Genomic DNA, 25,202 nt, shown 5'->3' with positions numbered 1-25,202 from the left:
GGAAGGAGCAAGAAGTCACTTCCTTAGTACCCTGGCCTTTGCCCCAGCCCCAACAGAGGTTCTTTATTGTACGTGGTCCTGGCTGTCCTTGCTGAGATCCATGATCCTGGAGTAGCCACTGGAGGGCTGCATGTGGAGATGGGATGCATCTGTCCTTGCTGTCCTTGCTGAGATCCATGATCCTGGAGTAGCCACTGGAGGGCTGCATGTGGAGATGGGATGCATCTGTCCTTGCTGTCCCTGCTGAGATCCATGATCCTGGAGTAGCCACTGGAGGGCTGCATGTGGAGATGGGATGCATCTCAGTTAAGAGCCTGGACGCCAGGGTTTAGCGCCAGGTCCCTAGGGAGGGGCCACCCCAGAGCAGCTGGCGCCCTTTGTGGACTGCAGCATTTCAAGGCCCTCCAGGGAGGGGAACATGCTGCTTTATGTTTGTGAATTGAAGAGAGATTGAGAACCGCTGAGAGGTGAAGGAAAGAGACACAGGTGCGGATCCTTCCCCAGCTGTGGCAGGAGCAGAAACGGCCATTTCCAGGCCAGATCTAAAATTCAGGCAAAAACATTTTCTCTTTGCTTACCTCCACACCTGGACCCTATGTACGTTTTTACTTTTCTTTTTTTTAAGCCCCATTTCTTTCTTGACCTTCTGTTTTTAAGAATGGTTTTATAAATAGTTTAATTTTAATTTAATTTTCTTTATCTATTTTGGTGGTCCTGCAGTTCAAACCCAGGGCCTTCCTTACACATGCTAGGCAAGTGCCCTGCCGCTGAGCTACAGCACCAGCCCTAAAATATTTTTAATTGCAAAACACATTGAAGCTTTGCCGCCTTAACCGTTGTAAGCCTATAGTTAAGTGGCCTTCAGGACATCCACACTATGGTGTGTCCCTCACCATCATCCGTCTCCGGTGTTATTTCAACTTGCAAAGCTGAAACTCTGCGCCTGTCAGACAGAAGCTTCCCAGGTCCGCCTTGCGCTCCCTCTTGGCAACTCCACTCCACTCTCTCTGAGTTTGACTCCCCTCAGGACCTCATTTAGTGTCATCTTTTTGTAATTGCCTTCTTTCACTTAGCATGATGTCCTCAAGTTTCATCCATGTTGTTGCATTTTTCAGAATTTTAAGGCCAAATAACATTTCATTGTACGCCTGTACCTTTCTTGATCCATTCATCCATTGGTGGGTAATTGGGTTGCTTCTGCCTTGTGTGAATAACACTGAAGTACATACAGGTATGTGATCTGTATTTTTTTTTTTTTTTTTGGTTGGAGGATTGAACCCAGGGGTGCTTAATCACTGAGCCACATCCTCAGCCCTTTAAAATATATATATTTTATTAGAGACAGGGTCTCGCTGAGTTGCTTAGGGCCTTGCTAGATTGCTGAGACTGACATAGAACTCATGATCCTCCTGCCTGAGCCACCTGAGCTGCTAGGACTACAGGCGTGTGCCACTGCACCCAGCAAGATCTGTACTTGCAACACTTGTTGGTCTTAACTCTGAGCGGCAGCAGACCATAAAGGAAAATTAAATCAGCATGACTGAGTATCACAAGATAATCTTAACTCCTCAGCCCTTTAGTGTGCAGGTATAAGTAGTTTAGATTGACCTATTTAAGTTCATGCTAGGTCACATTGGCACTTGAAGGATATCCAGCATGATTTTCTATTTTTCGTGTTTTCTCCAATATAGCCGGAAGTATTAGAGATACTTTTTTCAGTGAAAGAACAGGATGCATGTTATTTTTCTCATTAGATTTTCTTCTAGAGAAGTTATAACTCAACAGAGTTGTAATCTGACATCAGATCAGCAATAAACCTTCCAACTCACCCTGCAGTGAGTGGAGTCCAGGGTCAAAAGTAACAGTCCTCACCCTCCGTCCAGGCGAACAGGAGAACATTGAACAGCGTGTTCAGCAGAGGACGGGTCCTGAGCTTACGATCAAGGCATCAACACGTTTCAACACAGGCCGTAATTCTCGAGGTTCAGACGTGCAGAGGATCAGATTATGTCCCCTCACAGGGTAATGACCTCCCACAGAAACAGCTGACATTATGCAATTGGCTTATACTTTAAAGGGTTTCTAAAGCATTACAAATAAGTTCCATTCCACCCCAGAAGGAGATTTTGCTGGAAGATAGGGAAGGTTTGGGTTTGGGAATGGCTGAACATAGAACTACACTTACAGTAGCAAATTAGAACATTTAATAGGGGGAAGAAGGTTATGAAATAGTTCCATCCTTATATCTTTGTTACCTAAAAATTAACCTGAGACCGATTACAGATGTGATGGTACAATGGTAATTAAACTGTAATAAAGTAATTGAAGATAACACAGATATATTACTGGGGATCATAATAAAAGGTCTCAGACTCACCTTTTTTTCAGAGTTTGCTGATCTTAACCCATCAGAAGTTGCCAGATTCCTGTCCATCTGTTACAGATGTCCCTTGGTTGGTCCCCTTAATAGCATTGTGTCTCCCTCTGTAAGTTGACCACCTCTTAAGGATAGATATCTTGGCCAATTAGTATCCTCCAAAGGAAACAAAAGGTAGTGGAATAGTCAGCTGGACCAAGGTGACAGCAGATCAAAATGAGGATTCCCCAAGAAAAAGCAAATATTGAGAAACCTACTGTCATTCACTTGTGATGTCAGGAGCATGACACTGAACGTACGAGGACCATATAGAAAATAATAAAATCTCCAGCTGGAATAAGAGAAGAGGAAGAGGGAAGCACAGAAGGATGATTGCTTTCTGTAAATTTACAAGCAGTGACGTTTTATTCTCCTACACTGCGATTCAGGGATCCGTCATTCCTCCTCAGCTGCTGTGATGATCCCTCTGTGTTCTGAAGTTCTGGGATCTGCTCTCAACCAGAACTGGAGAATGACACAGAATATTCAAAATTTTTATTATTTTTTAATGTGCTTCAACGGGTTTCAATTTGTCTCCTAAAGTGGGGATGAGCAACTGTTTCTAGTTGACAGCCAGCCACAAAGAAAATAAAAAACCGCTGGGAACAGTGGTATACGCCTGTAATCCCAGCCGCTCAGGAGGCTGAGGCAGGAGGATTGTGCGTTCAAAGCCAGCCTCAGCAATGGCGAGGCGCTAAGCATCTCAGTGAGACCCTTTTTCTTATAAAATACAGAATTGGGCTGGGGATGTGGCTCAGTGGTTGAGTGCCCCTAAGTTCAATTCCTGGTATCAAAAATAAGAAAGAAAAGAAAAAAAAAAGAAAAAAAACTATCAAAGATCAAATGCTAGTTCTATATCTGGATAGAGGAAAACTTTTTTTTAAAGTTTTTGCCTTTCAGAATTTGAAGTGGCCACTATTTAGTGTTAGGATAAGGGAGCCACCTTTGAATTATTGAAACAGAAGTAATTTTATAAGTTTCTTTTTCTACCTTGAGGGCATTATGCTGAGTGAAGTAAGTTAGTCATAAAAGGACAAAGTATAGCTGGGCGCTGTGGCACACGCCTGTAATCCCAGCGGCTTGAGAGGCTGAGGCAGGAGGATGATGAGTTCAAAGCCAGCCTCAGCAAAAGTGAGGCACTAAATAACTCAGTGAGACCCTGTCTCTAAATAAAATACAAAATAAGGCTGGGGATGTGGCTCAGTGGCGGTCGAGTTCCCCTGAGTTCAATCCCCAGTACCAAAAAAAAAAAAAAAGCAAAGTATGGTTCTGCATATAAGAGGCATCTAGAGTACTCAGACTCAGATTGAAAAGAGAGGGGCTGGGGCGGGGAATGGGGAGTAAGTTTTTAATGGGCACAGAGCTTCAGTTTTGCAAGATGAGAAAGTTCTGGATATGGATGTTGGTCATGGTTGCACAAGGTGGGGGTACTTAATAGCACTTAAAATTGGTTGCAATAGCTGGGTGCGGTGGTGCACCCTGTAATCCCAGCAATTCAGGAAGCTGAGGCAGGAGAAGCACAAATTTGAGGCCAGCCCCAACAACTTTGCAAAGCCCTAAGCAAGTTAACAAGAACTTGTTTCTATAGAAAGAAAGAAAAGAAAGAGTCGGGGGGAGAGGGAAGGTGGGCAGGCTGGGATGTGGATCAATGGTCAAGTGCCCCTGGGTGCAATACCCAGTACAAAAAAAAAAAAAGTTCTCATTAGAGAATGTTATTTGTCGTTTACTTCAACTTAAACACATTCCTCTTCCTGTGGAGGATATGGGAGACAGATTTTGCAATGGATTGATGGCAGTGAAGCTGCAAGAATGGCAGCAGAAGAAACCGGGTGATCTCATTCCAAAGCTTTAGCAAGAGGTGGAATGAAGCCACTCACAGACAGCATACACCCTGCCCTGCACAGCATGCGCTGCTCACTCGGTGCCTCAGAGGACGTCCCACAACCCGGGCCATCCTGGCAGTTTCAGGGGCACTGTTACTGAAAGCCAGGTCCCCTTCACAATCTAGTGGGAGATCCTTGAAGTGAGCAGGGGGCACTTGCCGGGTTCTCACTCTTCTGCAGGGAGAGCTGATGGACTCTGTTGTGCATCTCCTGAACCTGCTGGTGCAGCACTGACTTCTGGGGCCATCAGCCCCGTCTACACGCCCTGGTGTGTCCAGAAGAGTAGATTATGAGTCAGTTGGAGCTGGTGGGAGGGATGGGCAACAGTGCCCTTGGCTGAGTTGCCTCATCCCTATTTGGGGGCAATTTGTACAGCCAACAAGGTGGGATCCCAGGTACAGATTCCACTCTCTGAACGATTCCCAAACATCATCACCCAATCCCAAATGCATTCATTGCTGAATGGCCCAGCTCTGAGCCGGCCAGTGTTTGGGGAGTGAGATAAGCTGATTTACACGTGGCCTGGCATGATAACTGTCTTTAAGGACTTTTAACAAACACTTTTACAACAGTGCTTAGAAGGCTGGAGTGATAAGGTAGGAGAAAGAGACTTCTCAGGCACTAGGCACCTGAGGATGCCTGGAGAGAGCAGGACTGTCCCGGGATGTTATCAGCTGTCTTATTTTCACACAAGGCTTTGTTTTCTCTGTGAGGTACTCGGTCAAGGCCAGCCTGGGTTTTTCCTTAGGAACTGGTGACCGGTTCCTGAAACACAGCCAGCGCTGTGGAGTCAACTGCTCCTCCAAGCCATGGCTACCCTGGGTGGAGCGTGGTGGGCTGCGCCCCTGGAGGCTGTCTTACCTGCTGAGAATGTGTATCTGAGCATTCCCACAGATACAACTCTGGGGTCACCAGGGGACTTCGCCAGGCACTGGGGATGGCAAATTTCTACAGATTTGCCCCCATTTTTGTGGAAATCTTCCCACTGGGACTGGGACTATGTAGGAAGCCCCCTGGTACTAAAACAGAAACTACAGTGAAAAGGGATCCGGGAGACCCAGGCTAGCACTCTTATGCCAGTACTGCTTTAGGGAAGTTATAAAATTGTTATCTCTGAGGCTCAGTTTCCTTATCTGTCAAATAGGGATAAATACGAGTAATTTTCTCCATCGCTTTTCCAGCAACAATGGTTATGGACCTAAGCCAACTGTACAGAGCCCCAGAGTGTTGAGGGGCGGACAGGATGAGGGTGGGGCTTGGAGCCGTGGGGGTGGGAGGATGCTTAAGGCAAAGGTTATATATAGCAGGAGGCATTGATTTCATTAGAGAAATATAAAACGATTTCTCTCTCCATTGTAGGTGGAAGTGAATGCATAGAAGTTTTTCAGATGTGTGTATAATTATATCAATATGCATGCTCATACTTGAGATCTTTCAATTTATGACCTACAGTAAACGCATGATTTTCTGTTTTTGTAAATTGAAATTCCTCTCTTTGGTACCAACTTTCCTCCTTAAAGCTTGTTAAGTCTGACAGGAAAAATTCTCCCCCTTTCCGTCCTCTCCCTTCACACTGAACTTGAACTGCGATCCCTGGGTAGGATTCCAGGCAGTCTGTCCTTTTAACTTAGGAGTTTATTTTATGGCTGGCAGGTGATCATGTTAACACGAAATAAACCCGTAGGTTGGTAAATAATGTGATTGTTTAAGATTAGTCTTCAAAAGAAGGCACCCATACTCATGTAAAAATTTAACCTTATAGCCAGGAAGTGACATTAACGTAGGTTAACAGTCTCCAGTCTCGCTGTTGCTTATAAACTTAGAAGCAGACCCAGAGATTTAGTCTGAAACCTGACTCTCTTTTGTTCACAATGAATCACATACATTTGGAAAGGAAGAGGATTATAACAACATTCCTATTTTAACTAGTCTCCCTCTACCAAAAAACAAATGGAAAAAATCGTCATCATTGTAGATTATCTTTCCTCCATGCATTTACCTCCAGAGATAGAAATAGGTTCAGTATTCAGCAACCAAAAAGAAGAAAAAAAAAAGATTCAAATTTCTAGTCTGATAACATCCTACTGTATTATTAATTTTGAACAGTTTAAATATTGCAGCCTAAATCTGATACATTAGAATAGCTTTATCATATTTTATTTATATCAAAAGGTACCCTACCTTGTGAGATATGTCATATATTAAAAACTATGCAATATTAAAACCATTATTATATTTTAAAAATATAGGGTAGAAAGTTTGGAAAGATGATAATATCAATAATATATTCATAAAATTATTAAGTTTATTAATCACTAGATTGATGAGTTGATAATTATTCTTTTGTTAGTATTGTATCTTGACAGGGTTTGATTCTCTTCTTTCCTCTTTTTATTTGTACTTTAATAATCTTCTGTGTCTCTGTTTTTTTTCCAGATTACCATCTTAGATGCAAAACGGAACATGAACATTGGGATATTTCTTAAGCAATTTAAGAAGTAAGATTTCTTTGCGCACATTCAAGCTTTAGTCATCTGTATCCAGGCTGTCAACATCAAAGTCTGTGGGTGTGACCCAGCTGAAGTTCAACTTCAATATGAGTGAAAGACATTCCTCACACCTTCTGGTCCTTTTTAGACGCAGTGCTTGATGAGCCCGCTAGTATCTGTCAAAGCGTAATCTAGTTGCTTGAAGTCGGGAGAATTGCCAGGACTGACCGTTCAGGCCAGTTGTGTCATGGAAGTTCTAGATTCATCTTTAGTGTTGCTCCTTCAGTGGAGACTGGACTGAGGAGGCAAATTGCTGTTGCACTCACAAGGAGGGGGCTCTGTAGGAATTCTGGGGAAGCCGAAGGGGATTGTTTTACTTCCCCCAGAGACGACTCCAGGAACCTGGGAGGGAGCTGGGATGGGAAGGAGGGTGGAGGCGTTTTAATTTCCACAGACCTGTTCCCTCTTGACACTCCAAGCACGTGACATGGAACGTGATTCATTATCTTTTCAAGGTCTCCTCAGTCCATTGTGGAAGATATTCATCAAGGAAAGAGTGAGCATTACGGATCAGAGACGTTGCGAGAATTTCTGAAGCTTTTGCCAGAGTTGGAAGAGGTAAGGAATTTAGCGTGTGTTTTGGGTGTGAAGAATGACGAGAAAATCTTGGCACTTCTGCGTGTGTCAGAACTCACGTGGGAAGGGCACTCTTCTGCCCAGAGCCAGAGTTTTCCCCCATAAATATAAAAGGTGACCCAATAGAAACAGCCAGGCCACAGAGTCAGAGTCTCTTGGTTCAGGTCAAGCCATACCTTATGGAGAACCTTGGGCAAGGTCCATAACTCCTGTGAACTTCAGTCTCCTCACCTGTAGAACGAGGATAATGACCCTTACCTCATTGGGCTGCCGAGATGACTAAACCCAGCTTGGTGCTTGGCACATGGGAGCTCAATAAATTTTTGAGTTTTCTTTTCCATCGTCTAAAGATGACCTTTGCCTAGGGTGAACCTGGGTTATAATACATAGACTTTTTTAAAAAGAGAAAAAGGAAACAATCATTTTTGGAGGATGCTCTGTAATTAGGAGAGCTGTGTGAACTGTTAGTACATCATGTCACCTAATTTAGTGAAAAGTAGAAATTGCTGTGGTAGCTAAAAGTACCATAATATAAAGGTTATTTATTTTGTTTGGATCAAATTAACTTAATTATTGAGTGGGTAGGTGCTTGATAGGAAGAAACAGAATAATTTTATATATAAAACCTTCCAAAATCGTGATGACACTTTCCTTTATTTTTGATGAAAAATTCAATAGGAAATTACACATGTGCTCATAAACATTTAAATAAAACAGCATAGAATCTGACAAATATATTGTCTATGTAAGTAAAAATAAAGGGTGATGTTTTTTCTAAGGAAAAGAGATGACTTTTGTATAAATTATTCTTTTCACCCAGACTGCTGGATCCCCCTTCCTCACCCCAGCTCCTTTTCCCAGACATGATTTATGGAGCTTGACTTTTAACGTCATTAATAACAAGAAAAGAGATAAAACTGTGCTTTTTCTTTTACATTGGTTGATGTTCAGTTAATGCCAAGTGTAGATTAGTGGGTAACCGGATTCTAGTTTTATCTGGGTATCTCTAATAATCTGAGGCTCAATCTTTACCTCAAGTTTTTTGTTTGCAAATTAAGTATAATTAACCTAACTCCAGATTAATTCATGGCACACTCAACAGTCCTTAATCTGTCTATCTATCTATCTATCTCTCTCTCTCTCTCTCTCTCTCTTTTTCTTTTTCTTTTTCTTTTTTTTTTTTTTTTTGGTAATTCTTTCTTAGGTGCTTGATAGGAAGAAACAGAATAATTTTATAAAACCTTCCAAATCCATGATGATATTTTCCTTTATTTTTGATGAAGAATAGAGCTTAATTAATGTGAATTTTAAGATGATCTATTTGCTTTCCAGCCAGAGATGCAGCTCAGGGGTAGAGCACTTGCTTAGCATGCAGAAGGCCCTGAATTTGATCCCAAGCACTGCAAAAAAAAAAAAAAAAAAAAAGAAAGAAAGAAAAAGAAAAACAAAAAGAGATTTATTTGCTTTCGAAATATTATTCCTGCTTGGGCTTCTTCCCTGACTCCTCCTTAGGACTGCTTTCTATACCCCCTCCTAACTGACCTCATCGGTTTTTGGTTTTGTTTTTTTTAAGCAAGAATCAAATTTGACAGTGCCTGTGAAACGCGCTAAATGTCTAACTAAATGATTAAGTTGGGCGTGAGGGAGGGTGCCGCCTTCGTGCCACGAAGAGGTGGGAGGTGGAACCTGATTTTAGTTAACATCTTCATCTCTCATTTAAAATTCAAAAAGTGATTAGAAAATGCAAAGGGGTTTTTTCAAAGAAGCAGATGAGCTGTCAAACCCCTCGCATTTTTAAAGAACTCTTTTTAAAACTTTGAGAAAATCATTTTTTAGTTGAATGTAGGATCTAATTAGAAAGGAAGGATGTTAAGGGCCAGATGAGGAAAACCCACCCAGGTCTGCCAGAGTCCCCAGGCCCTCTTGCCCTGACACGTAGCCAACTGAAGTAGGACGCTGGCCGGGGCTCCCCAGCCATCTTTGCAGCCAAGGGACCAGACCCCAGCTGGCTCTCCCCCACCCTCCTGCTGCAGGGCCACCCCCAGTCCCACTTCTTGTTTATGTCACTGACTCTTGGCTTGGCTCACCACACCCTCCACGCTCAGCTGGGAGCTTCCTCCCCACCCTGACAGTCCCCAGGACGCCCCTCCCTAAACACTCTGGGATCTGTGCTGTCAGAGAAAGCTGAAGCCACCCGGTGACTGATGCCCCCACCAAGGACAAATTGCCTTGGTGCAGACACTCTGTGGCCCTGGCACCACCCAGACTCAGAGCCAAGTCTTTGGTCTCCTGGATGTTGGAGGATGAGGATGAGGCCAGGGATGAGGCAAGGCCGAGCAAAGGAGGTTTAGGAATGTGGCAGAAATATGCTTATAAATGCATAAGTGTGTGTGTCACCACATTTAGTAAGGCTGCAGGGTGACGTTCTGGGCTCATTTTCAGCACTAATAGGACTGAACCTTTAGTGAATGTCCTGTGTGCCAGGCACAGGCACAGCAAAATAATAATAATAATAATAATAAATTTTAGAGGGGTACCAGGAATTGAATCCAGGGGTGCTTAACCACTGAGCCACATCCCCAGCCCTTTTTTATATTTTATTTAGAGACAGGGTCTCACTAAGTTGCTTAGAGCCTGGCTAAGTTACTGAGGCTGGCTTTGATCCTCCTGCCTCAGCCTCCCAACCCCCCCATGTATCACCAACGCCCAGCTCAGACATAGCAAAATGAAATGAAGTGGCAGTGTATTTAAAGTGCTCAGCTCAGCCCGGTGCCTGGCACACACAGGAGGTCAATCAATTATAGTTGTGGTTATTTTATATATCTTTTCATTTAAATCTTACAGTGACATTTTAACAGACTCCTTCCTCATTTTACAAACGAGAAGCCAGGGCTCTCACGGGCTAGACGGTGTCCCATGACTGCTGGGCCCTAGAGGAGGGGTGCACTTAACCCTGATCCCTCTGGCCCTGCAGCAGTTCTTTCTGCCACCCTCCACCACCTCCCTGAGGAAGGAAGGGCAAAGGTTGTCAAAGCTGTGCCTTGCACCCTGTGGCCTCCCAGCCTCTTCATCACCTGCTGTCACAGAGCCCTGGTGTGAGTGTCATTCGCATAATGCTATAATCTTATCAGCAGGCTGGAAATTATGAGCGGAAACAGCCCTTTTCTCCTGCCTTCTCGGTGGAGGAGCCAGCCAGCCAAGCCAAGGTTAATTTGTTGTCAGGAATTTCTCTGCCCTTCACAGATCTTTTCTCTGACGTGTCTGTTCATCTTTCCTGCAGTGTGTGGTTAGCACTTGCAGAGCAAGGTGGGTCCAGGAGTGCACGCACCCGAGGGCTCTGCTCCACCTGTGCCCGTGCCCCAGAGGGGGTGGGAGGAGGCGTGGGCACCCCCACCGAGCCTGGCGAGCCCTTCCTCGGCCAAGGGGCTGATGCCCCATCCGCATCTCAGTGTCAGGGTCCAGTGCTGGAAGGTGCTGGGAACTCTCTGTGTTCCCTGGGGGATGCTGAGTTGCCTCCTCTGGTCTCCCTCTCCCCAGGCCCCCCTCCCAGTGCCAGGGATAGAACCCAGGGCCTTGCTCTTGCCAAGCACGTGCTCTTCCACTGAGCCACACCCCGGCACCTGGACGTGTTCATTTGCTCTTTCTTTATTACTCTGCTGCTGTTAGGAGGGGATGACAGGGAGGAAGCGGAGGGTCTTCTGTCAGGTGGGTGCGTTTGTGGGGAGTCCTGCCACTTCAAGCTTGAGACCATAAGGAGCGTGCTCTGGCTAATAGGACAGAAACTGGGCCCAGCCAGGGTCCTAATGAGAGTCTCTTGGCCCAGCCAACAAAATTATGCCTAACAGTGTTTAATAAATGCTTTTTGATAATGACGAGAATGCATAATAATTATAGGGTTTGTTCACCTCTCTTTTACTTCCCTACCGTTGGGAAGGTGCAGTAATCCCTTTAATGAACATAAATCTCTTTTTGAAATAGAGGGAGGGACTGTACACCTGGCCTAAATAAGACTGTCTTTCCGTCACCATTCTCTTGAAATCTATAAACATTTTAGCCTTTGACATGAGTGATGGGGATTCCTCATTGCTCAGATACAGTTTAGCACATGTTTAATGGAAGTATTTACCAAGTTTACTTAGCATGACCTGTTCTTACACTTCACACTAAAATCTGTGCCATTATTTCCAGAAGCTTCGTATGTGCTGCATATAGGATCTTTGCAAAAGGCACAGCCTCCTTCTGCCCCTGGCCATATATAGCAATTTGTTAGACTCTGTTTCAGAAGGGATCAGAATTCATCCTAGGGATTTCTCAGTTCAGAAACCAGCCACAGATTCGGTTTAGCTAAACCAGAAGTGCCAGTGCCCTGACATTTGTGAAGGCTAAAAATGGTAAATTCACTTTGTAGCTCTGTTGGTAAGGCAGATGCAGTTTTACAAATGTGTATTTTCTGCTTGTTGGGGAAAAAAAAAAAAAAGCGAGGTGTAGTGGGCGGTTCATGCCTGTAATCCCAGCAGTTTAGGAACTTGAGGCAGGAGGACCTCAGGTCCAAGGCCAGCCTGGGCAACTTGGGGAGACCTATTCTCAAAGTGAAATAAAAAGAGCTGGGGATGTAGCTCAGTAGTAAAGTGCTCCTGGGTTCAGTCCCCAGTACTGCAAAAATACATAAATAATAAAAATAAATCAAGGTGGAGGGTGCAGCTCAGTGAAAAAGCATTTGCGTAGCATTCATGAGGCCTTGGGATCCCCTGTACCACTGGAAAAAAAAAAAAAAGAAAAAGAAAAGAAAAAGAAGTCTTAAGAATCAGACATAACACTAGGATGTGACTTTGCTCTGTTACATTTTATATTTTCAAATGATTAAAGTAGATGTTTCAGTTTGTAGATCTTTGAAAAAAAAATTTTTTTTTTTTTTGATACCAGGGGTTGAACCCAGGAATGCTCAACCACTGAGCTATATCCCCAGCCCTTTTTGTTTTTTTATTTTGAGACAGGGTCTCACTAAGTTGCAAAGTCCAGCCTTGAACTTGCAATCCTCCTGCATCTCTAGGATTATATGTATGCACCACTGTGCCTGGCTTGAAAAATACTTGTTTTTGAATGTCCTATTTTTCTATTTTTTGAAAGGACTTAAAATCATATTATTAATCATAATTCAGGGAATGGAAGAGACTAAGCTTTATAAGGAATAATAGGGCTTGGGGTGTAGTTCCTTGGTAAGAAAGTGTGATTAGTGTGCACAAGGTCCTGGGTTCAGTCCAGCACACACACACACACAAAAAGAATTTTAAAGTAGTAGGTACTTACAGGCAACAGGTACCTACAAAGACAGACTATGTACTTTACCAAGAGTACTAAGGTACTACTTACCATAAAGAATTTTTTTGGAAGGCTCTATTAACAGTGGCCTTAGAAGTGCTTTTACCGTTGGCTCAATCAGTTTTCTGTGTGGGGAAGGCATGATTTTTCTCTGTGATGTATTTGGAGAACTTTCTCTTTGCTTACACATCCTCCTGCTAGCTGTTGGGCTATACACCTCTGTCAGAACTCCTCTTCTTTGTTTTATTAAGGTGGAAGGAATATTTGTGTGTTTAAAAATTTCACTTAGCATGATTTTTTAAAAGAGCAATGCATATATATTTCGGGTAATAAAAATGAGCAGCAAAAGAAAGTGGCATTCACCTGGGGGCTGCTGCCTAGTGTATGAGGGGCTTTCATCTTTTTCCTGTGTGGGTAGCAGGTGTGTGCATGGGAAGTTGGGGGTCATGGATACCCTTTTTAAAATTTATTGAAATGGAAATGCTACGGTGCATACTGGACTTTTCATAGGGGGAAATCTTTTTTAAATGTTTTATTTTTGACTAAGATGTATTAGTTATACATATTAGTGGTGTTCCGTGTGATAACGTGTATACAGCATGAGCTAATCAGATCCAGGCTCCCTTTATCCCCCTTTCCAAGCTTCAATTTCCAGTCTCTGCTAATCAGTGTTATATGTTCAGGTTCCCATTTTAGCCTCCACACGTGATAGCGGACATACTCTCTGGCCTGTTTCACTTAACGTCCTCCAATTCCACCCATTTTGCTACAAAGGACAGGATTTTGTTCTTTCAGGCAGTGTAGTTCTCCATGGTGTATGTCCACCAGATTTTCTTTATCCCTCCATCTCCATGGCACCTAGCTGATTCTGCGTCCTAGCTGTTGTGAGTATGGCCATCATAGCGGGGAGTCTTCACCTACTCGCCTCAGGATACCATGATCCAGGCTGGATTCTCTGTGGCAGAGCCCTTGCCAAGCCTGTTCCGGGCTCCGGCTTCCAGCCCCAGGACCACAAAAAGACGCAGTCGTCCCTTCCTATAAGCTGTTAGATGTGAAGTGGAAATGGCCCGTGGAGCAATCTGTGTTAGACTTTCCCCAAGCAGCCAAGTGTATTCTATCCAAAATACTTAAGATAATAAGATTGTTTTCCACTTAGTATTTCAAGTGTTGTAATGACTCTCCAGTCATTTCTTCCTTCTTCCAAACAATGATCTCACGTCCAGATTATTACTCCCAGGGAATGTTCATCCTCACAACAGACCCCTTCCCAGTGCGTCCCTGTAGTAACCTACCTGAGGACTCTGGCGCCTCAGCTCTGTGTTTCGTTTGGCGCTGTTTATCTCCATCCGTACGAGCAACACTAGTTCATGTCCTTCAAGTTTGTGAGTTCATTTTTTTTCTTTTAAAAAACAAAGAAGTAGGGCAGGACTCACCTAGCAGGCAGAACACCTGGGAACCAAGCATGCAAAAAAATACAAAATAAATGAAAGAAAGAAAGAAAGAACAAAGTGGTAGCCAAGATGATTGCCTTTTCTGTCTTTCCTAAGGTCTGCATTTTTATTAATTTGAACTTAGCCCTGAAATCCTGTTTTCTTAGGAGTATTCTGAGATGAAATTTAGAATAATCTTGACTTTTAATCATAACTGATTTTTTCCTGACTCCCTTTCCATTTGTCATTCAGGTGAAGAAGCTGAAAACGTTCAGTGGCGACGTGTCCAAGCTCTCCCTGGCAGACTCCTTTCTGCACTGCTTAATTCAGGTGCCAAAGTAAGGATGAAGTCACTGATGGTTGTTTTGTGCAGAGTAAGGTTTCTAAGCCGATGTCGAATTCAGCCGTTCAACCTTTTATATTTTTCAGCTATTCACTTCGGATTGAAGCCATGGTGCTAAAGAAGGAATTTTTACCCTCCTGTTCTTCCCTGTACACAGATATAACAATTTTAAGAACTGCTACAAAAGGTAAGTAAATACATGAACCTGCATACAGCCTGTTTTTATCAATTTTGCTGGTAGTTTATTTTTTAGAAAACTATACTTGAAATTAGAAATGGAAAGTCCCATTTCTGGTACACCCTAAAAAGGGAAATGAGCTGTTAACGAGGGATACATTTAAAGTTCATTTCCATTTACCTTTTTTCTCCTAATGAATAATAATTTGCCTATTATCTTCCCATTAAAGAACATGTGTTCCATCTTTAGCTTCAGGATAAGCCTGGCTGATTGCCACTGGCTCTTGTCCCTCTCTGTGGTCAGCGTCTCTGGGCACACACAAGGCCTGCACCCCGGCCCAGCTGTGTCTCCTCCCTTCTCTGGTCTCTGTGGGTGTCTGTCCCTAGCTTTTCCAGAAGCAGACTTTCTCTCTGGGCCTCTGGTTCGTGACGTTGATGGTCTGTGGTATCTCTTCCCACCCGCACCCTCTCCAGACCCAGCATCTGGCGGGCCACTGAAGTCTGAAAGGGGCAAGTTGGTCATTGTCACTTCTTGAACAACTCTAAATCATTGCCTGTCCAGGCTCCTTTCGGAGTCGTTCTGATGTCTCACAGGGCACTGGGGCCTTCATTTCTGGTGTATGTGGCCCTGGGGACACGGCCCACAACGGCACTGTAGCTGTCCCCTGCTCGGCTCCTCCCTGGCTCTCCGCTTCCTGGTGTCCTCGGCACCGGCCTGATTTCCTCCATCTCGTTTTCTGAGTTACTAGTTGTTGATGTAGGGCTGTCTATTCCTATTTGGTTTTCCTGTGTTAAGATAAAGGTTTTTCTTCAGCCCACAGTATTTTCTTCATTTCAGAGAGGATGCTAAAAATGAAAAAAAAAAAAAAGAATTATTCTTCCTCCAGTTCAGAGGACTTTTAAAATTTCTCCCTATACCAAGGTTGTTGCAGGAACTTGTTCTTTCTGTTCAAATAGTGATGGAAAAGCATGTTTTCATATTAAACGTTGCAAACTTGTGGGCACGGCAGAAATGCTTCTTATCTGGGTGACCTTCCCAAACTGGCCTTCCTAGATAACGAAATATAGTCAGTGATCCAAAAGTAGCTTGTACAGGAGAATATTAACTTTAAAATATCATAGGTAACGTTTGACTGACTGTATATACTGTAATTTTGAGGATCAAGTTTTCTCTTTAACTTTTCAAATATATTTTAGAAATTTAGTTGTTGAGTTTCTGTCCATAACTATACAAGAGATTTGGTGGTAATAGGGAGCTCTCTAGCCGGGATATTACAGAGGTAGCTTCCTTCTTAAAATCTTCATCCAATCCAAATTAAATGCACAGCTTTGAATAAAATGGAAAGATGCCCTGAGTGCCAGGGCCCCAGGGGTTGGTGCTTTGCAAGTCATTTACATGTCATCCCAGCTTGTTTATTTTTTTTTATCTCTTCTTACCTCATTGGTAAGCAAAACGCTGCTTGCTGTTTATTTTCATGTTCCATAAACACAGTCTCAAAAACTAGTTGACATGAAGGAAAGAAAATTAACTAACTACAGAGGAGAAGAAAGTTAGTTCCTATAACACCGAGGACGGCCTTTCGTTAGGCTTCTGTCTTTTCCACTGCTTGAAGTTTTTCCTTAGTGAGCCCTTTTGTGATGTTTAACTGTCGTGCATATCTGATCCCTAGTCAAACAGGATGACATGGGTTGCCAGTAGCAAGTGTGCCTTTGGTTTGGAGTGGAATGTGCTACTTGGTTTGTTTGTTCAGTCCTTGTATGCAGTTGCAGGTCAGCACTTGCTTCAGGCACACTTGAACTTGGACCTGGCCACTGTCTTGTGCTGGTGAGGAGGAAGAGTCCTCTGAGACACTCTGATGTGTTCTTTTTGACAGAGCTGATGTCCTGTGAGGAGCTACACTCAATATTACACTTGGTGCTCCAGGCTGGGAACATCATGAATGCAGTAAGTAAGATCCAGAAAAAGTTAAAAATGTTGTGTTCTCAGCTTTCATGTTGGTTTCAAGGCATAATTGGTTTCTCTCTCTTGCTTCGCCTTCTTTAGGGAAGGTATGCCGGCAATGCGGTAGGATTTAAACTATCTTCTTTGCTCAAATTGGCAGACACAAAATCCAACAAACCTGGGATGAATCTTCTGCACTTTGTCGCACAGGTATGTGGAAATGACAGATGTGGAGAGGGACCGGGGATGAAGCCCCGCCTGGAGGCTGGGAGGTCTTCCCAGACAATGAGATGGTGACTGAGTTAGGGAAGGGCATGGTGAGGTCCAAGGGGGTTCTCTTTGCAGGAGGCTTATTTGCTTATGTGTGAATTCCTCAGCTGAGGATTATAGGGCTGGAGGGAAGTGGAACAGGTGAAGCCAGGAGCTGGGAAGCGTGTCATGAAGGTGTCAGGTGTCAGGCGTGAGAGATGGGGAATTTGGGTTTCATGCTTTGGCAGTGGGAAGCCAATAGAGGTTTGTGCACACCATAATGGCATGATCAGATTTTTGATTTTCAGGACAAAAGGTACTGTGAAGGCTGGGTTGGAGAGGAGAGAGAACTAGAAATAGGGGTATATCTTTGTGGAAATTGGTTATTTGGGGACAATGGTGGCCTTAGGAATAGATAATAGAGGACTGAAGATGCACATACTCCCAATGTGCACTAGACCAGATTTGTCACCAGTTGTGTTTAAAGAGATTGCCCTTTCCTTTCTTCTGTGAGCTGTGTGTCAGAGTGCCTTCCTGCTATGCAGAGTATGGGGACTGACCCCATCCGTGGCTTCTCTGGGGGCTGAGGACGGAACCCGCAGCACCTCCTGCATGCTAAGCACATGCTGTGCCACCGAGTACACCCCGGTGCTGGCTTCTTGTTTGGACAGGGTCTTTGTGATGTTAGAATAGCTAAGTGCAATGTAGAAACTCAGCCATGGTCAGTTCTCTCTTTTTGGTTAGATGCTCTCAACTAACTGTAATGATTTGGTTTTCTTCCATTGATTCCCTTGTTCCGACACAATTTTAATCTGGGGAAGGAAGCTCTGTGCATGTTTGCAGTGTGAGCTCCAGGACAGGATAGAACAGATAGGATGGGGGGTTCTGACTGTCCTTTAATAGCCTCGGACAGCTACTTAAACCTCCTTAGACAAGCTACTTAAATCTTTAGACCCTCAATCTTATGATGAGGTTAGTGACAGTGCCCGCAAAACCAGGCAATTGAGGGCTAGGGTTGTGGCTCAGAGAGAGAGAGCACTCGCCTAGCAAGCATGAGGCACTGGGTTTGATCCTCAGCACCATGTAAGAATAAAATAAAGGTATTACGTCCACCTATAACTAAAAGATAAATTAAAAAAAAAACATATAATTGAGAGGACCCAAGGAGGTTAGGTTCATAGAGGGCCTGGCTGACTATCTGGCAGATAGTAAGCACTCCATAAATAACACGAGTACTGTAAATAACACACAGTACTGTTACTATGTTCTTCTGAGGACAAAGGGCCATGTTTAACTCAATACTAATTTTCTTTTGTTTTTGCAGCACTGGGGAGGAAACCCAGGGCATCGTGCTTGCTAGGCAAGCACTATATCCCTGAGCGCCTCCTCTACTCCTGAGTACATTATTCAGAAGTTCAGGGCATTAAGAGAAGAATCTGGGGGCTGAGGTTGTGGCTTAGTGGTAGGGCACTGGGTTCCATCCTCAGCACCACATAAAAATAAAATAAAGATATTGTGTCCCCCTAAAACTAAAAAATAAATATTAAAAAAATTTCTCTGCATTTCATCTCATATTATTTTAAAAAAGAAGAAGAAACTATTCCTTCTCTGGCACGGATTGCAGACGGTGCTTCACCCAAGCTCTGTCAGATCCATGCATCCAATGGCTCTGACTAACTTAGGTCGCTGCCCACGAGGGCAAGTCTCCTGGGTCAGTAATGGCTTCCTTCCCACCTGCCTTCTGCTCACCCTCCCCCCAGGTGAAGAATCCACATGCCTCCAGGACTGAGTACCTTCTGACTAAACTCAGTTTGCAAACTGGTTTAGCAGCCGAGGCATCCCAGTCATGGAAAGGCTACTCGTAGGTATGGTGGTATTTAGGCAGGAGGTATTGGGTTCTCTGAAAAACAAAGGGCCCTGCTAAGCTGCCACCTCCTTCCATTGAGTCCCCGTGCACATGAATTGCATTTCATGAATTGCATTTCATGATTGCTCTGGGGAGTTAAATGTATCTTGAGACTTCTGGAAAATCTTACCAAGAGGATCAGAGTTCATATGTTAATGAATTGCTTTAAACATTGCAAGCTGAAAATGAGCAGTGATTTCACAGTTCCTTTAAGCCTTCAGAAGATGATTTCCTTCCAGTTTTATCCATCCAATGAGGGAAAGAAAAAAAAAATCTGTTCTTGTTTCAGGAAGCCCAGAAGAAAGATGCCAACCTTCTAAACTTTTCTGGAAAGCTGCATCATGTTCAGGAGACTGCTAGGTAAGTGGGAAGCAGGCGGTGAGCTGGGAAAACTGCTTGGCTTAGCTCCCTTCTGGGGAAACTACTGAGCAGTTACAACTTTGGGATTCAAGTTTGAACTTTAAAAGTTTTCCCTTGCTAAACTTGCAGGCCTTCTTTTTATTTGCTTAACAGAGATGTGTGTGTGTGCCTTGGAATTTGGGGGTTTTGAGTAATTAACCTTTATCTTTTAAAAGTTTTTTAGTCTATTCTAATGAAATGTCATCAGTTTAAAAAATATATATGGATTAAGAACTTCAAATCCTTCCACACCCAAAAGATAGGGTTCAAACAACACAGCTTATTACCCTGGGAGTTGGTTTGTATCAGTCAAACTTTCAGGGCCATACATCGCTGTTTCCTTGTAGAATCTAACATGGTACATTTATTTTCTATTGCATTAAAAGGGCTTGGAACCATACCAAGAACTCTGAAAGGATTTGATTTTAAACTAGTCACTCAACTTTACAGAGAAAGTATCTCCCAAACAAAGCTCTAATTACATCACTCTAATTTGCTTCTAACCCTAATATGGAAGCATGCTTTCTTTAATGCAGGCTTAATCTCTGTGTGTGTACCATCTTGAGTCCTGAGTTTTTCAACATATAGGACATAGTCATTCCAAGGTAAATGCTTCTGATAACTAGTTCTCTACGAGGGGGAAAAAAAAAGCCCTGGTTTGTAGCACTTGCTTGTTTCCATGCCATGAATACTGGGACCTAGCAGATATCAGGCTGCTGACACAGAGTCACTGAATGCAGAGCTGGGGAGAGACACCCACATTGGCTCTCAGGAGCTGGCTCAGTGCACCGCTCCTTGCATCAGCCCCGTTCATACTGTGTGCTTATTACCTGAGTGACTAGAGCCAGCTGTGACAGAGCCGGGCCATATGCATATAAACAAGTGAACCATAGTTCACAGCCTGTCATTGGCCAGTATCTCACTGTTATTGACTCTGTGAACATCTCACCACAGATTACATGTCTTTCCCAAAGGGGGATTATCAGTGCAAAGGTGTAAACAGTTCATAATTCATGTTTACAGATCACCTGATTATTCTCCAAGAAGAATGGATAGCTTAGAAGTCACAAACTGTCTTGCTTTTTAATTACTAGAAGAAATCCGTGGGAATATTTTTACTCTGACTATAGAGACCTTCTAAAAGATAATACAAGGAGTTATCTTTTTTTTTTTTACATACTGGGGACTGAACTCAGGGGTACTCTGCACCACTACACCATATCCCAGTTCTTTTTCTTTTTTTTATTTTGAGATAGGGTCTCACAGAGTTACCCAGTCTGTCCTCAAACTTGCCATCCTCCTGCCTCAGCCTCCTGAATCACTGGAATTACAGCGCCACCTTTCCTGAAAGGGGATTTCTGGTCTGAGTTGGATCAGAAGTTTAGCTAGACATGGTCGTAGAAGACTCCTTTTCAGTGAGATTTGTTTATGTGAAAAGGAAGGTGAATACACAGGTGAAGTACAGCTGGATCTCAGATGGGCATCCAGGACCAATTAAGGTGGAAAGTTTCATTGCACAGTTAAGTTAGTGTCGACGACAGAAGCATGAACGCAGCTTCATTTATAAATTTCACCTGTTCACTTTGCCAGGTTGCAAGACCCTCTTTCGTGTTCCACTAATCTTCATTTGCTCTAGGGATTCGAAGCATTGCAGTCCACGTAACCTCTTTCTTGCAGGGCTGTTGGCTGTGTTTGAGTTCTCTGTGAAGCAGAGCTCAGGCAGCCTCGCTGTGTGAAGCAGGGAGAGGTGGGCTTAGTGTCTTTATGGGACCCTGAGTTATGTTGGGGCTGTCAGCATCTGTGGCTGGGCCTCTTGGGTTAGAGCTTTCCAGCCCCAGGAGAGCGCGTGTCTCCAGGGCCCTGGTGGCTTTTAGTTTTTCCCGTTTGTTGCATGAACGTGCTCACATCAGCTTGTGAGCCTCTTCACAGGCCTGTGGTTTTGGTTGTCTCCCCTGTAAGCACAGAGTGACAGGCTCCTCTGAGCCGGGGTGTGCTCTTGGGAAGGACTTGCCTCCTGAAACAACGTGTGGGGACTCCCAGACCCACACCCAGGGCGGCTCTCCCCTCCTGCTTCCAGGGCTGGCCGGCTGGGGGTCCTGTTTGATGTTCCCATTGACCCAGGGCTTCCTCGTGCCCGCTGCCCACTCTCGCTCTCTTCTTTAGATTGTCTCTGGACAACACGGAGGCAGAACTGCACTCGCTCTTTGTCAGGACGCGATCGCTGAAGGAAAACGTCCAGCGGGACGCGGAGCTCCGTCAGCAGATGGAAGACTTCCTCCAGGTTCGTAGGACTGCAGGCAGTCCCCAGGCCCTCAGATCTCATCTCCCCCCAGGGCTGCTGACGATTGTGTGGTTCATGTTTCCCCCCAAGTTAGTACAGGAACTTGGCATCTCTCTCGACGCCTGTTTCTTACAGAAGATGTTGGTGTGGTCTAAAGCTCGGTATTAGTTTAGGAAAGTGGCTTTTGCTTATGGCTGCTCATTGTGTGTGACCCCCTTGCTCCTGACTGTAGTGAGTGGGCATCAGCTTAGGGCACTTATGTTTGGAATGTGCCTGGCAACTTGAGACTGGGTTCGAAGCCAATCAGCTTTTGAACAAGAGCACAGAGTTCTGCAGAACTCAACCAGACACTTAGGACTCGGGCTCTTCTTCCTTCCCTTGTTTATATGGAAGAGACAAGCTGCATATTGGCATGATTTCTAATGAGAGCAGCATACATATTCGCGCACCCGTCCCCGTGCCTATCAACACCCAAATACAACAACCCCATAGGGTGTGTCGGGAGCTGTTCGAATAACATCAACAGAAAACAGCCGAGTGGACATGTTTGTGACAGCTCATTGTGACTCACTAATCACATAGTCTGACATACTTCTTTTATCTTCTTAATTAAAAAAAAAAGTGGCACCATCTCACGCTTTTGCATTCTCTGAACCGGGGTGCTGCCTTAAAGGTTGTTGGTGCTGTGAGTTGCACAAGGCAGAATCCCTGCGGCTGGGCTGCCTCCACAGCAGACAGGAGCAGCGCGTTCCAAGGTCGGACACCAGGGCCTGCACTCGTTGATTGGGTCTTGTCAAAGTGTTCTGAGCTTCAGCTCCTGTCGGCGAACACTGGCCTACAAGCTTGTTTTTTTTTAATCACTCAACCTGTGCTCTCTATTTGCTTTCAAATATAACCAAATGCTAATTTTCCCTTACTTCACATTTTTCTCAAAGTGCAAAAACAGAACGAATACCACCAGCAGCAGCAGGACCACAGAGACACAGAGCAGTAGTGAGTGCTGTCAGCTGCATAGAACAAGCTCAGGAATCCAAGAATGAGACCCGCACCCATCAAGATTCTGGTTGTTGGGCCAGGCCTGGTGGTGCACACCTGTAATCCTAGTGATTCAGGAGGCTGAGGCAGGAGGATCGCAACTTAGGAGACCCTGTCTCAAAATTAAAAAGGGCTGGGGACAAGGCTAAGTGATAAAGCACCCCTGGGTTCAATCTCTGCTACCTGCCCCCTCCCCCCCAAAAAAAAGAGGAAGGAAGGAAAGATTTGACCCTTGTGTGAGACGTGCTGGTGTGGGCTGTTGTTGGGCTGAGGTTGTGGTCTAGTAGATTAACCCTCCCCTGGCATGCACAAAGCTCTGGGTCTGATCCCCAGCACCACAAAAAATAAACAAAATAAAAAGTGTGGTTGTTCCCCCAAGTTCTTATCTTAAATATTAATATCATACACCAATTTTTTTTTCTATTTTTTGTGATGCTGAGAGTGAAACCAAAGACCTTGAGCATGCTAGGGCAAGACTTTCCCTTGAACTGTATCCCTAGCTTCTGTCTAATACTAAGTCCTGATGTAGAAAGGTCTAGAAGGAAGTATGGCTCTTCCTTCTCGTCACCTCCTGGCAACCTTGTTTTAACTAGTTAAACTCTTCTTCCTGGTTGTGGGGGTTTTAGTTTTAGTTTTTGTGGTGTTGATTTGTAGTTTTAGGGGCTGAACCCAGGGCCTCACACACACAGGTAGAGTGTTTACCACAGAGCTACATCCCCAGTCCTGGTAGCTGTTTTTTTAGTTGGTTTAAACTTGGAGCACTTGACCACTGAGCACATCCCCAGTCCTGGTAGCCATTTTTTTAGTTGGTTTGTTTAGTTGGGCTTTTTATTTGTACCAGGGATTAAACTTGGAGCACTTGACCACTGAGCACATCCCCAACCCTATTTTTGTATTTCATTTAAAGACAGGGCCTCACTGAGTTGCTAGTGCCTCGCCATTGCTAAGGCTGGCTTTGAACTCACAATCCTCCTGTCTCAGCCTCCCAAGGCTATGGGATTACAGGTGTACGCCACTACGCCTGGCCTGGTAGCTGTATTTATCTCTAAATAAAAAATGCCACACAGCCATGGCTTTTTCTTTCTTAAACTCAACTTCTTAGATGAGTGAGATGAAAATTCTTAAGTAGGTCAGGGTCGGACTGTGCAGGGTTCTGAGCACCAGTCTGAGAACCTTGGGCTTCTTGGGAGGCTAAGCAGAGGGACCAGTTAAGGTTTCTGAGTGGAAAGGTGACAGGGATGCATCTTTTTGCAGATCCCATCAGCATTTTGACCCTTGGGTGAGACAGGCTGGTGTGGGACTCTGGTCCATAGCAGGCAAGTTAGAGATGGAAAGTTGGTTGACACTCCAACTGCTGATGTCTTTGTCATTGTCCTCTGCCAGCACAACTTTGAACTGTGCCCCAAGCATGTTGAACTCATGGTGTGCAACTCAGCCACGGTGATTTTTCAGGTCCACATTCTGTGTGGTCCATTTGCCCAGGGCTGGGGTGACGTGGGCACGTTGAGGCCTTCCCTTTCCAGTGTCCGTGGATCCCCACAGGCTCTGCAGATGAGCCTTACGAGGTGGAGCTGAGCCCCTGGGTAGATTTCTGTTGGGAAACCTGTCTTCTGCAGCTGAGCTGTTCTTGGCGGGACTCCCCTTTACCCCCCTGCATAAGAATGACAGGTGGAGATTTATCCCTGCATGAATACCCTCCTCTCCATGAAGGAAAACACAGCACAAGGGACATACTGCCTTGAGCTACTGACTCAGACGGTTGTTCTCTCTGGTATTTGGTTTCCTAAATAGTTTTGGTTTCCTACTACCTCTAGAATGTGTTTGGTTTAAGAAAAGGGCCTTCGAGCAGATAAAGTGGTTAGAACGGGTGGGAAGTGGCAAGCCGTAAAGGAATTTCTCTTGGGTCTGTAGCTCACCAGGCGTGCTCAGGCAGCGACCGCCTTCCTGGAGGCCTGTGGCCCCCACACTCCAAAACATGTTGCCCAAATGCGACTCTGTCTTCAAAGCGTGATACATGGGATTTCATGGAGTAACATGATTGCTCCATCCCTTCTTTACATACACCCAGTAAGTAAGAAAGGATCACAAGGCTTCAGTCTCCCCTTTACCACCCTGCCTTCTCATGACAGCGCAACCTGAGGTCCCTGAGCTGCACCCCGTGACCCTTTGATGTGGCAGATCCTATCCTAAAAGGCTTGGGATCTCCCTGGGAGAAGCAAGCTTCCTTCATTCCTGCCACACTGGAATCAGGCCTTGGAGCCTGGGTATTGTAGAAGCACACACAAGGAAAACTAAATCAGGGAGAAGGGGGTTTGTATGGGTCACTGATTCCTAGCCCTGAGACCCTCCAGAATCTCCTGGTGACTGTTGCTAAAACATCAGTGCAGGGTGCTCCCCAAACCTATTAACCACACATGGGGTGCAAGCCTGGATGATTGGCAGAGCTTCCCAGCTGACTCAGGTGGCACCCCTAGTTTTGGCACGAGGGCTTCAGTCCTGCAACACAGACCCCACAGATCTTATTTGGAATTAAGTTTAGACTCCCTCTCGGCAGGGCAAAAGGGACACCTTGTCAGTACAAATTCACTTTAAACCTTTGGCTAGCACGAGTCGGTTTCCATGGAAGGAAGAACTGGTGTAGAATGAGTTTCTCTTTGCTTTGCTTTTTGTACTGGGGGTTGAACCCAGGGACGATTT

General features: G+C 44.5%; 1 protein-coding gene across 4 annotated transcripts in view; it reads left to right on the top strand.

Annotated features, from left to right (window-relative positions):
- The window catches only part of Fhdc1 (FH2 domain containing 1), a 38,851-nt gene that overhangs the window by 8,181 nt on the left and 5,468 nt on the right, over window positions 1–25,202 (top strand). For 3 of the 4 annotated variants that reach the window (XM_078022025.1, XM_078022024.1, XM_005337613.5), the window contains exons 3-10: window positions 6,736–6,797; window positions 7,304–7,406; window positions 14,426–14,511; window positions 14,603–14,703; window positions 16,568–16,638; window positions 16,738–16,845; window positions 19,080–19,150; window positions 21,353–21,470. In XM_078022025.1, the coding sequence (XP_077878151.1) occupies window positions 6,736–6,797; window positions 7,304–7,406; window positions 14,426–14,511; window positions 14,603–14,703; window positions 16,568–16,638; window positions 16,738–16,845; window positions 19,080–19,150; window positions 21,353–21,470 (720 nt within the window). Of the gene's footprint in view, window positions 1–1,257; window positions 2,023–6,735; window positions 6,798–7,303; window positions 7,407–14,425; window positions 14,512–14,602; window positions 14,704–16,567; window positions 16,639–16,737; window positions 16,846–19,079; window positions 19,151–21,352; window positions 21,471–25,202 lie in introns of those variants that run through there. The other variant, XM_078022026.1, reaches the window with a different exon arrangement.

Source organism: Ictidomys tridecemlineatus, chromosome 9 (assembly GCF_052094955.1).
Source record: "Ictidomys tridecemlineatus isolate mIctTri1 chromosome 9, mIctTri1.hap1, whole genome shotgun sequence".
Classification (NCBI taxonomy): Eukaryota; Metazoa; Chordata; class Mammalia; order Rodentia; family Sciuridae; genus Ictidomys; species Ictidomys tridecemlineatus.
Note: the sequence above shows the minus strand (reverse complement) of the source record. Positions and strands in the feature narration are given on the sequence as shown.